The 13766-nt window shown below is 49.1% G+C and overlaps 1 protein-coding gene across 1 annotated transcript in view; it reads right to left on the bottom strand.

Moving 5' to 3' along the window:
* Positions 1 to 12251: 12251 nt before the first annotated feature.
* Positions 12252 to 13766, bottom strand: part of Tg (thyroglobulin) — a 190859-nt gene continuing 189344 nt past the window's right edge. The window contains exons 47-48 of the mRNA XM_059247013.1: positions 13371 to 13558; positions 12252 to 12478 (exon numbers count right to left, since the gene is read on the bottom strand). Coding sequence (XP_059102996.1) covers positions 12363 to 12478; positions 13371 to 13558 — 304 coding nt within the window. The 3' untranslated portion in view covers positions 12252 to 12362. The remainder of the gene's footprint in view (positions 12479 to 13370; positions 13559 to 13766) is intronic.

Here is a 13766-nt window from a genome sequence, read left to right on the forward strand (position 1 = left end):
TCCCCTGGGAACAGTAAGGATCTGTAGTTGGGAGATCTTTGAATACAGAGTAGGCTTTGTCCCACAGAAGAGACCAGGCAGGAAGGAGGGAGTCGAGATGAAATGTGTGCTCAAGGGTATTCACATTCCCTTCCAAGCTTTACAAGAGGAATATGGGACCTCAAAGGAACAGTCTGGAGGCAGGGCTGATGAGATTTGAGTGTGGGACACACAGTAGTAAGCAGCAGCCTGCAGGCTTTCGGAATGAGTCAGGGACTGGCTGCCTACAGTGGTGTTTTCCACCCCGGGCCATATGGGCTGATGCTGAGCTTCAGAGGAAACCACTTGGCAAGAGACAGGCTGAGAAATCTTAAATCACACAGAAATGTATTCCTCTCCCACACTCCACAGGACCTTTAGCTCTGGCCTACATAAACACTGCCACAGACCACCCCAAACCCCAACACATGTAAGCTCCCACATGCATACACATCCCCACCAGCACGAGGAGTACATCCATATATATGTGCTTGCTCGCGCATGCGCACTCACACACACACACACACACACACACACACACACACACACACACACACGGGGGGGGGGAGATATGACTCACAAGCTGAATGCTTTAAAATTTTGTCTCAACACATTTTGTGTATCTGCTTCCTCACACTCTCCAATGAACAAACTGGTCTATGTATCAGGAAGTCACACACAATGGAAACTCCACGGTACATGGTGCCTCCTCTGTTATCAATAGCACAGTCGGAGAGGGTCAGGAAGCGAGCATACTGGGACATACTGATGCACATTGAGGGATTGCTACTGTCTTGAACCCTCTGAAACTTCCTGAGGGAGCTGGATGGAAATGTATATAGTCGTTTCTTCAGAAAAACGTCTTAATGGGCCTTTGAGGTTGGAAAAGCAAACTTCCAAACCTCCCTGGCTTGCCCTACTCAGGTCATGAGAATACATTGGCTGTGCTATCTGTTAAGATAAAAGGATTTTTTTTTCTCTAATGGGCTGAGGGAAGGAAGGGCAGATTCAGGATCTGGATCGAAAGACAGAGAACACAAATTAGTTCTCTTGAGAAGATTTTTAGAAATCCCCCAGGTGGGAGGTTGCACTTGGAACAGGATGGCTAAGAAATCAGAATGATCTAGAACCATACATTCAGTGGTTTCCTGATGTTCTGCGGGTTGTGCTCATGACATCAGCCTTTAGTAAGAGTCTACCCGAGCTGCAGGTCTGGGTAGAGAATGAGAGAAGGCATCAGTGAGGGCAAGGCCTTCCGGGAAGAAGGTAGCAGATGCAGGGGGCTGATGCTGACTGAGCTGGCTCAGTTCAAAGCTGCAAACTCTGGGGGAGAGAGAACACGAGGACCACTTGCATGGGGAGCTGCATGGAGCACCCCAGGGGCATTGTAGGGCCACCTCAGGTCCGTTATGGGGCACACCCATTGCTTGGCCTTCACTATTGGCCAAACATTGGGTTTGGGGTGAATTGCAATGCCACAGGCAGGGAGCTGGTTTTCTTGCCAAACCAGGAAGGAGAAGTAATCTTTCCATCACAGAGGGATCCATCCTCAGGGTCCTTCCCAGGGGAGTAGAACAGTCTGCCCTCCCAAGGAAGCATCATGACAGTAGGGGATGGCACAGCAGGTCTGCATCTGGGTACTTATTGTGGACAGCTGTTGTGGGGGAATCTGGCTGTCCTGTAAGAAGCTGTAGTTCCTGAGGGCTGCCTGGAGGGTCTAGTCCAGTCAGAACACAACTTGATTGCCGGTCTCCGGCTGGGAAGAGAGTTCTTGGTCCCGGACAGCTCGCCATCTAGGCACCCAGACTGAGCTCCCAGGACTTCTCCAGACAACCTTTCTCATTACCAGAGTTCATGAGGAGGATGGTGAGGGACAGGAACTAGAGCTGTGGCATTTCAGTAAAGGAAAAGGTCCATCAAGAAAGAGTGGGGAGGTGGCAGGCAGGAGACAACTTCTATAGACTCCAGAGCCCCTGGAAACAAGGAAGATGCTTTGCATGCCCCAAAACTGCCCACTGTCCGGAGGAGAGAGGCTTGGAGCTGGTTTGGAGCCTGTTCCCAAGTAGCCAGTGATAGTCTGATCATCTATGGAGCAGTAGAAAGTTCCCATCTGCCTAGAGGACCCAAGGAAGGTAGAAAGAGTGACAGAAGAAGGAAGTTCCAGGCATAAGAGAAGATGAGTGCTCTGATGTGTGTGCACCAAGCCTGGGTGAGAAGTCTGCCTGGCCCTGTACCTTCCAATGATGCTGACCTCAGGAAGTAGGTGTTTTGGAACACGGTTCTTTCCTGACATGCCTTCTCCTCCACCTCCTACACACATCTCAAGCTCATTGTTTACAATAATTAAGACTAAGGTCATGGTCACATGTGCTGGCTGTTGGCATTCAACAACACAACTGTCCTTCCTGTCTTCTTTTATTTTTCTGGTAGCTGGTGTTGGGCAAGTTGGAGGGATTTCTACATCTTTATTTTAATTTTGAGACAGGATCTCTGTGTAGTCCTGGTTGTCCTGGAGCTCACTATGTAGATCAGGATGGCCTTGAGCTGCCTGCCTCTCAAGTGCTGGGATTAAAGGTGTGTACCACCATGGCCATCTTCAATTTCTGTGTCTTTAATACACGGATGATGAGACACCAACTGTCCTCAGGAGAGGGCTCAACTGAGCAAGTGGGTAAGGAAGGTGGCTGTGGCTAGATGAGGGAGTTATGTCCTGGACAGTGGCATCTGTTGAGTCCCCGTAGGGCCAGCACTACTGCTGACTGACATTCAGCCTTCACCTTGCTGCTCAAGTGCCAAATGTAAGAGGGCTTCTCAAAGTGAGGATCCCCTTCAAAGTGACGCAGATACTCAGTGGAGAGTATTCCAGTTTCCTTTCTGTTGCTGTGATAAAATCCTCTGCCAGAAAGCAACGTAAGAGAGGGAAGGGCTGGTTTGGTTTACAATTTCAAGCTGCAGTCCATCATTTGGGGACATGAAGCTCAGGAACTCCAGCAGATACGCAGGAGGAGGTCACATAACAAGCTCATTCATGTAACTCAAGCATCTAGTCACATAACACCTGCGTTCAAGTGCAGAGATAAGTATATTCATTCATGCTGCTTGCTTGCTCACTAGTTTTCTTCATGTTTATAAAGTTCAGAACCCAGCCTAGGGAATGGTATTGCCCACTGTGGACTGGGGTCTTCTTATAATATTTAAAAATCCAGGCAATCTCCCCAGATACACCTGCAGACCACCCAGATCTAGGCATTTCCTCATTGAAACCCTCTTCCCAGATGATTCTAGGTCATGTCAAGTTGACAGTTAATACTAACCAGCAGAATGAACAAAGGCCCCTGAGCACTATCCTGTGGTTAGACATCCTACCAGCTCCTCTGAAACATGAGCCCCAGCTCTGTTTATGCAGAAGTGACTAGGTTGGCCCAAGTTGATGTGAAAACTAACCAAGACAGGGTCAAATCTTCTAATCGTGGTTTTATGTGCCTGAAAGTTAGCACAGGCCATTATTTTTCTCTTTCTTTAGAAGCAAGTCAAAGCTTTGGACCCATGATGGTATAGACAGAGCTGTGGTCAAACCACCCAGATGACCCCAATAACCAAGACATGGTGTCGAATTTCCATTATCTCTTTCTTAAAAGGGCTTCCTGCCATCTGGGAGCAGAGGGACTCAGCTGCCCCTCACACAGATCTGTTCTTAACGTCCTCACTCTCTTTTCCACTGAGAAGCTGATCCTGGGGAGGTGGGCAGAGCACTCCAGGGGTCCTCAAGGAGATGGCCTCTGAGTCAGGAAGGAACAGGGAGTCACTGGTCAGACACATCAGTGGGCAAAATCCTCTCAAGTATTGTTCATTGTCTTGTCACACAAAATGACTGCTGGAACAGACATTTTACCCAGTTCTGGAAGGGTGAGTACTCCTGCCCATGGTCACCTGGCTGACAGAAGGCCACCTGGCATGGTGAGAGCTGTGGCCAAGCATCTATGCCAGGCATCTGACCTAGACGTCACTGTGGTGTAAGGAAGGACAGGGAATATGCTCTTTCAGGACTAGCTGGTAGGAACCACACACTGGTCCACTGGAGACAGGGGTGGTGTCCAGCAGGGGTTCCCTCCTGGCAATGTAGTAAAATGAGGGCTAGCTGCTGGGAATCACCAGGGTGCACCTTGAGAAACTCCTGCAATACCACATGGATATAGTGGACCTAGGTTTTATCTCCACTGTGAAGCTGCAGAAAGCAAGTGGACAGAGCAGGTCTGGGAGGGCTGAGGTCTATGTATCTGCCCCATAGGCAGCTCTGGAGCCTCTCACATGGTCTTGCTGCCTTCCTGGAGGCTGAGGCCGGATGATGCAGCCCTCAGCAGAAGGCACAAAGGGCTTCTGGAAATACTGCTCTGCACTGTACTTGAGTCACCCACCTAGATAGCAGATGATGTCACAGGTATGAGCTGGCCCACTAGGTGACATCACCAGTTCCTCTTAGCTCTGGCATGTGTTAGCAGTTAGGAGAATGAGAAAGGTCAGTGGTCAGTGGTGGTCTCTGCTCTCAGCCACCACCATCCTGTTGAATCCAGCTGGACATTGGAGACTTAAAACCTAGCTTTAGGGTAGTAAGATGGATCATAGAGACAGAATCCAGCAGGACAAATGGGACAGAAGCCAAAAAAGGATGCCCAGCATGCATAGCGTCATTTCTGTCAACCCCAAATATGTCCTCCTAGACTCCAGATCCTGATCTCATAAGGAAATCTCACCCTACCTGCCTAAGGTATATGACCCAGTGTTGAGGGGCACGTGTGCAAGCAAAGTCAGTACTAATGAACATAGCTTTCATCATCTCACTTTGCCTCTCTTTGGGGAGGGGGCAAAAGAAAGCTCAAACTGATTCTTTAGCATGAATTATCCATGGCACAGCCCTTTTACCTATAATCCTCACATACTTGGGAATACTTAGAAATTTATTCCTGTACCACCCAACCATTTCATGTTGAATAAAAGAGACTGGTGTGCAATATATTATGCTGATGAAAGCTTTTAAGAAAAGAAATCAAAATGTGGGCATGATCTGTATCACGGTTATTCTTCTAAATCCTTTGTAATCACAGTGTGTGCATGCCCGCATTGCCAAGCCAAGCCAGGCTCTGATGTCTTGAATGACAATGCTGTCTTACCCAAATCCACCCCGGCAGTCCAAAGTGGCCAGATTCCTGACATTCAGGACAGGTCCAGGGGCACAGATACATCTTCCAAAGATGCCCTTTATCACCGAGGCCACCTCTAGACCTTCCTCATTACAGGTCATTATATTTCTTTCTTCACAAAGGGATGTTGATCATGGCCAAAGACATGTGACCCACCCCAGTCTAAAGTTATAATCTTCCTAGGAGGACACATGGAGTTTCTAGAGCCACTGTATGGGATGGTGGTGCCTTACAGTCTCCATTCTGGAGGTTCAGGGTTCTTCAGAAGCCAAGAGGAAATGTCGGGGCTCAGTAGACTGTGGTTCCAGAAGTCTGCCCAGGTCAAATTTACATGTTCTTGGTGTCAGGTGCAACTCTTCCTCTTTTTAATGAGTCAATGTGTTTTATAGTTTGTCCTTCAAAGACCAGTGAACCACTGGCTCCACTTTGCAGGCTACAATCTCTCAGAGAACCTGGGGCAAGTGAAGTACTTCGTTCTCATGTCAGAACAAGACAAGAGAAGTCGTGTGGGAAATGTTGCATCCTCCGAGTTTCCCCCCATGTAGACCAGCAGTTCTTCCGATGAGCTGCTGGGTGCCAGCCCCTCCACACACTTCTCTGGGTGAGATTTTTATTCCTCTTCAGAGCACTCACGAGGGGGGAGATGCAAGTCTTCCAAGGGAGGCTAAGAGAAGGTAGGTAACTTCTAGCACACAGAGGCAAGAAGGTACAGGCCCTGGCTTCAGAGCCACAGGCCACAGTGAGGAAGGAGCCCAAAGGAGAGGAGGAGGAGAGATTGGCACATTTGGACCCTGAACTGAAGCTTCAGCATGCCATTCTCATGATCTTCCAGGATCTACCTGGTCTGGACAAACCATGCGGAGCCACACTTGCTGCCCGCTGATGAACCATTTGGCCCAGGCCTACATGGTCTGCTTGGCTCTTGGGAGCTGACTCTTCCTTATTTACCTTTCTCTGATATCTGCCCACGTAGAACAACTTTCCCTCTGGCTCCGGCTCCTCAGTCTGTGATACAGAGGAGTCATCTCTGAGTCGGGGAGGGGACATGAGTCCTCTCTTCCCCACTATACCCGCCTCCGCTCTGACACACAATCATATCCAAGGGCTACTTGGGTGCAGATAGATGAGACCAAGGAAAGGACAACCCCAAGTTCCACTCAGAAGGAAGAGAGATCCAATGAGATACAAGAAAGTTGAGAAAATCCCAATGGTTATCATGGAGGACCATCAAAGGTTTCGGAAGAACACTGGATCCCACTTCACTTTGGGAGGCACACAGCCCTAGGATCAGTGACAGTGACATTTCAGTAGAACCCAAGAATTGCCACTGCACATGTGTTTGCTTCTGAGCTCCTTCCTCTTCTCTCTCTCTCTCTCTCTCTCTCTCTCTCTCTCTCTCTCTCTCTTTCTCTCTCTCTTTCCTAACCACCACCTGCTTTCTTGCCTCTGAAGGTCAGAGTTCCCATGGAAACAATGGAGACAGTGATGCCTTCCAGGGTGTTCAGCTTTGTGACATTACAGCAGGATGTTTTCATCTACAGAGGTGTCGGGCCACCTTCATAGCTATCTGGGGATGCATGTGGCCCATGGGTCTCAGATTGAATACACCTAGGAGGATCTATCGTTTTGCTCTGGGTGGAATTAGGATCTTAAGAGATGTAAGACGCAAAGAAGGGAAACCAGCCATGTTAAATAACATGCCTGACTCTGCCATAACATGGCCGACACAGAAATTGCCCTAAAACTGACTAAGACATGGGCCCTGAGAATGCAGTGTGGTACGTGATTCCAACATACTGTTTGCCTATGGACAATACAAAGTCTTACTGAGGCCAAGTGGGGCTAACTAGTTTTCAGGTGTAGGACCTTGTGGACAGATGCTGGAAGGCCTAAGTGTGGCTAGTCAAAATGGGAGGGTAGCTAGGAACCGGGCCATAGAGGGAAAGGAGGAGGTGGGGCTGTGGTTGAAGGAGCTGAGCAACCCATTTACACAGCAAGCCAGGAAACTGTTAGCAAAGCAAGGTGCTAAGCGAAGGTGCTGTAGAGATACAGAAGTGACCCAAAGAAGAACCAGAAATTCTGATGTTACCCAATTTGTGGGGGTGCAAGACGTGGGTGGCATATGTAGGCTGGACCCTCAGCTTTCCCAGAAGGAAACCAGTAAGATCAGAGCCCTGGGTGACAGGAATCAGGTCGGAGCTGGTAGAAGAGGTCACTGGAAGATGGACTTAGAGCTGGTCGTGAGGCCTCTGCAGGCCCCTCCTACTTGGAGGTGTAATTAATTCAGAACTGTGGATATGTGAATCACATGTAAACCTGTGATCCTCCTGCCTCAGCCTCCTAAGGAGCTGCAATTACAGATTTCACCACGATGCTCCTTTAAGAATTCTCATTTTTAATAAGCTATTTGGGTTCTACTATCTTAGCTTGGTCCTGCAACAGTCACCTATGGACTAGGATAGCCTGAGAGGAGCCATCCTTCCCAGCTTTGGTGAAGATATAGGGAGCCCCTAGATCCTGAGTATCTACTGCCTCTTTGGGACAAGGGACACCTACAGGGATGTCTCTTGAGTCCCTTAAAAAGACCACTTGCTTCATGGTACTTCCCTCTAGAAGAAAACAGGCTATACCTGGTTTCCGTCAGATTTCCACACTTCCCTCCTGAATCATGCCTGCTCAAGCCTGAAGGTCACTCTATTTCTTCATAGAAGATTTCCCATTCACTTAATGACCTTTGTGTGAACCTAACCTGGGTGTTCTGTGACCTCCCTGACCTTTTCAAATGAAGAGCAGGGTTCAAAAGGCCTTCCATGCTCAGTTGCTGTTACCAGAGGTGGTCAAGGGCTGGCTTGGGTGCTTCCAAGAATAGAATAAATGACCACAGAGAATGCAAAGTACCAAGAAACTATAGTACAGGTCAGAAAATACACCATCAAGAGTGCCAACAGGCCTCAATGCAGTTTCCTTTTCTGGTGTGCTATAAAGGGAGTTTGGTTGCTAAGAGGCACAGTTTGGGTGGTTCTTAACAGATTAGGTCATATGATTATTCCTCTACTGAACATGTCCCTTCTCATAATGCAACCCACTTTTTTTTTTATTAATTTTTAAAAATTTATTTTACATGCCAACCACAGTCTCCCCCCCTCCTCCCATTCCCTTCCCTCATCTCCTTTCTACCCCTACCCCTATCCACTCCTCAGAAAGGGTAAGGCCGCCCATGGGAGTCAATGAAGCGTGGCATATCAAGTTGAGACAGGACCAAGCTCTCTCACCCCCACCCCACCCCGAATCAAGGCTGAGCGAGGCATAACACCACAGGGAATAGGTTCCAAAAAGCCAGCTCATGTGCCAGCGACAGATCCTGGTCCCACTGCTAGGGGCCCCACAAATAGACCAAGCTACGCAACTGTCACCCATATGCAGAGGGCCTAGATCGGTCCCATGACGGCTCCCTAGCTGTTGGTCTAGAGTTTGTGAGCTCCCACGAGCTGGGATCAGCTGTCTCTGTGGGTTTCCTCATCATGATCGTGAACCTCCTTGCTTATATAATCCCTCCTCCCTCTCTTCTACTGTATTCCCAGAGCTCAGCCCAGTAATGCATCCAATTTTGATAATGCACATATCCATTTATACACATCGATAAGACGGTAAATGGGGGGGGGAGTTCCTTAAACATTTGGGAACACAGTTTTTCCTCATCGAATATGTATACCAAGCTAGTTCCTGGAATGTGTTCCAGTATGTGTTTGACTAGAAATGGGGAGTTACAGAGTGATTGTGGGGGTGGAGGGGAGTGGTTTTCCCTCCACGGTTTAAAGCAGGTACCAAGATAGCTCTGTGCAGGTGTGGGGCCTGTGTTGCTGATAGATTGTTAGGCACTTTCAGAGAGGGGTATGCCCATAGCTCAAGCCAAGTGGCATTCCACATTGACAAGCTATTTCCTATATTTGTCTGCCTCACTGAGACATATGTCCTTGTCTCCTCTGCTCACAGGGGTGGGCTACAACAATCTCCCTGACACTAGTTCTGAGAAACTGCATGATGGGAAGTCTGGAGCTCAGAGCTGCTCTGCAGCAGCTCCTACAGGATGGCCAGGTACGTGGCAGTGTGCTGCTCCATCTTATGTTCACAGGGACCTGGGTGCCCTGTAGCCAAACATCCTGACTACTTACTGTATGTTGGCTGTACAAATTTCTCCAGCGCTGTCATGGGGCAGCTCTGTGATGACCTGGCCTTTGAAATCTCTCTTCTTTTCCTTCCTCATGGACTGTCCCATAGGAGGTACCCCAAATCCACCATGAACCTCAAGGAGCCATGAACAAGGCTTCACGCTTCCCTGGTCACGTGCACTAGTTCTCATAATCCGCAGGACAATTACCAAGCAGATGTTACCACTGTAACAGAATATTTTCTACCTCAGGTCGTAAAGAATGGGAATAAAACAGCAGAGGTCATCCTGAAGTACCCAACCGCACACATGCAGGGCTCATAGGGACAATCAGCGTGTTCTACCCTCAGTCCAACCAGGGGGCAGAATGGGGGCCATCCACTTTTAGGGGCAGTGCTGGTGGATCTGGAGTTTCAATATTGAACTAGAGTGGAGTGGACTTTTTATTATCAGGAAAACAATGAGCTAGCTATGCCTGTGGCTGGTCAAGTACGTAAGAACACACACACACACACACACACACACACACACACATGTGAACAGGCACAATGATGCATTAGCTTTCAATGGCTGCTGTAACAATTACTACCAACTTTCACTTTCATTGCTTTATAGTTCTGTAGATCAGAAGCCAGGCATGAGTCTCTAATGGATTGTATTGGAGGCCCTGGGGGAGAATCATCCCTTTGCTTTTTCCAGTCTCTCAAAACTGCACACATTCCCTTGTCCACATCCCATTCCCTCCATCTTAAAAACCAGCGATGCTGTGGTGAGATCTTCCCATGCCATCCTCTCTCTGATCTGCTCTTCTGCCTCCTCAGTCGACGCTGAGTGGCTCTTAACATTATAGTGGATCCACATAGGTAATTTTGGGCTGCTGAAGGCCAACTGACTATCAACTATAACTCTACATGCCAGTTCCAGGGATTAGGCTGGCACAGCCTCAGGGGCTCATTATAGTGACTACTGCGATAAGGCAGTAGTAAGAAAATTAAAAGGGCTTCCATTTTATCCCTTGTTAAATGGTGCCCACCCAGTAATTGTAACTGATCCATCCGATGGTGGAGCTTTCACATTCTGTGTTACAGAGAGCATCATCCTGCACTGGGCCCCGTGATGAATGCTGGGAAAGCAAAGTCCTGACCCCCTGGGAGAGAAAGCCAGGAAAACAGAAGACAGCGGTACAGAAAACAGGGCTCCACCAAGGGCACAGGCCTCAGAGAGACAGTCTCACCTGAGCACCCATGTTGTAGGAAGGGACCAGCACATACATGTTCTGTGTGGCTCTGCAGTGCACGGTTAAGGGATTACTTGTTCTGAGTTACCCATGCCAGCCTAGGTGCCCCTGGAAGAGGACTAGACTAATTATCGTCAGAAACTAAATTGACTAAACATTTCAAGAGGTGTCTGAGCCCTGACACCCAGCAAACGAGGGACGAGGACAAGGGACAAGAGCAAGGAACGGAGATGCAGGGTTCACAAGTCTCAGAGACATGGCTCACGGCCTGAAGGAGGGCGACTGAGCTCCAGAGCAATCGACTGCCTTTGACTCAGCCCTCCCTTCTCCCCATACAACCCGGCGACTGGAGATGAGCGAGAAGACAGACTTTTAGGATGTTAGTCCACTGTCTCCTCAGTTTGCCGGCTTCTGGTGACACAGGCAGTTGCTACAGTCAGTTCTTGTTTTTTGCTCTGTGACCTCTGAAGTGACAGGTATTCTGGTTACCCATTGCGCAAAGAAACCAAAGGCTGGTTAGAGTGAGAGGGGTAGACACTCCTGGGGACACTGATGCCCCTGGTGTCTGGGCCCTGCCTTCCGAAACTACCTAATTCATGCCTGGTGTGGTCCTTGGGTAGCCAGAGTATTAGGGTTTGCAAAAGTTCTCAGGTGAGTCTAACAAGAAACCATGGCTGGGAGCCACCGAGCCAAAGGACTTGCTCTAAGCCATCTAAACATCCTGGGCTAGCCTCGGCTTCAGAGTCCCACTGAGGCATGGGACTGAGTCAGGCCCCATCTCCCTCCCTGATTCTTTTCTGAATCCTAACACTCCACTAGCCTTGCTGAGACCCATCCAACCTGCAAAGCATCACGGAGTTTGGTCTGAACTCAAGTGAGATGACGGGTGTGAACACATTTTATGATGTGCCATGCAAATGACAGAGAGTGCTAACGGATTCCACCTGCTCCAACTTAGCCTTGGGGTATGTGTGTGTGTGTGTGTGTGTGTGTGTGTGTGTGTGTGTGTGTGTGTGAGAGAGAGAGAGAGAGAGAGAGAGAGAGAGAGAGAGAGAGAGAGAGAGACAGAGACACAGAGACAGAGACAGACACAGACACAGAGACAGACAGACAGACAGAGATAGACAGAGACAGAGAGAGTTACTCTTACCAGTGCCCCCTTTAGGGAGGATGAGCAGAAACCAGATGCTTGTCCTGAAGCTTGGGTAATCCTGTTTCCTGACACTCACTCCTTCTCACATGCAATCAAAGTCTCCAGTTCTACCCTTCTGTTCCATCCATCTCTACCATCACACACGGCTTCAGACCTCCTTGCCTCTTGCTATACTGCTGCCCCAGACCTAGTCCTCCTATTTGCCTTCTGGAACTTTCCTTCACTTAGACGAAACTGTCTCTCTGGAGCCCCTGCCTTTGGTGAAGCCCCATTTTCTGCACCACCGTCTTCTGTTTGCCCGACTTCCTCTCTCAGTGGGACAGGAACCTTGCTTCCCCAGGGAAGCCGGGTGGATGCTCTATAAATACTGTTGACAACCCAGTCACCTGGGAGCCAAACCTCACTAAGATTTACATTGACACCTGGTGTCATGTCACCAAGAACTGCTTTGAAGTCACAACTCAGAATCACCAATGCTTTGCTGTGTGCAGACATTTTATTGAAAGCAAATGGTTGTATAGAGCGAAATCACCATGGCGGGCAGCTCGAGATGGAACTGCTGGGGTGGATGGGAGGTCTCAGGGCTGGTCATTTGCTGTAGCTCTTGGGGCCAGTCTCCAGGGAACCTGACTCTTCTCCCAGCCCAGACCCCACGGCCAAACCTTCCTCTTGACTCTTGGTTAACTGTGCATCCTTGACTCCATCTGAAACAGAAAGGAAAGGCAGGTTGGATCAGAATCAATCCTTTGTTAAGAGACCCCAGGACCAGATTCATTCCCTACCAGTTCCCCACAGACATCAGATTCATTTCCAGGATGCAGGGGCATGCTAAGGGCCTGCACAACGGTCCTTAGGAATGTCAGGGGACTCACTTGGTCTGGAAGCTAAAAGCAGAGTTGAGAGTCTAAAACACTTTAGACAAAGGTCTCTTCTCTGATGTGCCACCTCTCCCTCTCTGCCTGCAGAAGTGTCATTCTGGACCCTCCCCCAAATCATCTCTCCCCTAGGACCCCTTCAGACCCTTGGGTACAGGCCCTTGGGTGCAGGTACTCCAGGGAAAGGAAAGAGGAAGGACATTCACTGGATTACGCCATTTGTTTCCTTATTCTCCTGGAAGTATCTTAAGGACATCATACTGTTTCTACAGTCCTAATCTCTTACCATGGTCCGTTTTACCCCTTAAGCCCCAGCAGCAGGAAATGGGAATGTCATCTTATACCTCACCGCTTCTCTTTCTCTGAGATTTTCTATGTAGCCCTGCAAAGGACTCCAAGAGGTTAAAGATCCTTCTCTGCCTACACCAGTGCTGCTGGCTAGAGACTGGCGGCCACTCACCTTTCACACGCCCTTCCCTCCCTCCATCCAGGGCCCTCTCCTTGAGCCCCACCCTTGCTTGCCCTCATCTTCCCCATCAGAACAGGAGGCTCTTGGCAGCAAAAGAGTCTTGGACTGTGGGCACCTCATGAAAAGAGGCTGTACCCCCAGTACCTAGTGACCTGGCAGCCTCCATGCATGCTGTGGAAGTCAACACACAGCCAATCAGCAGGCGCTGAATCTAACACACTCCCAAATTCTCATCCCCCAGGGCACTACTACCTGCATCCTTCAGAGCCTGGATGTACTTGGACCAGAAGGAGCAATCAGCTTGTTTCAGGCCCTGCCGATTGGGAAGCTGGGCACTGAACTCCTTGTAGCTCTCTCCTCCAGCTCCAGGGACAAAGTCGGGCCAGGGTGCTGCCAACTCAGCTGCCTTCCTTGAGAACTCATGTGGGTAGTTGGGGTTTCTAGGGAGATGAGAAGAAAGCAACATCTCTGGGGAAAATGTATCTTTCTTTTTTAACACTTGATATCATATCCTGCTTGCTCTGGCCTTCAAGGGCAAACCATTCAACTTTGAGTTCCAGATGGGAACTCACTTGGTCCAGCTTCCAGCTGGGACCCTAACTGTATTATAAAGCACTGGGCCTCAAAAGCTCTCTGAAATCACCTCTA

The sequence above is a fragment of the Peromyscus eremicus genome, chromosome 20 (genome assembly GCF_949786415.1).
Source record: "Peromyscus eremicus chromosome 20, PerEre_H2_v1, whole genome shotgun sequence".
Lineage (NCBI taxonomy): Eukaryota > Metazoa > Chordata > Mammalia > Rodentia > Cricetidae > Peromyscus > Peromyscus eremicus.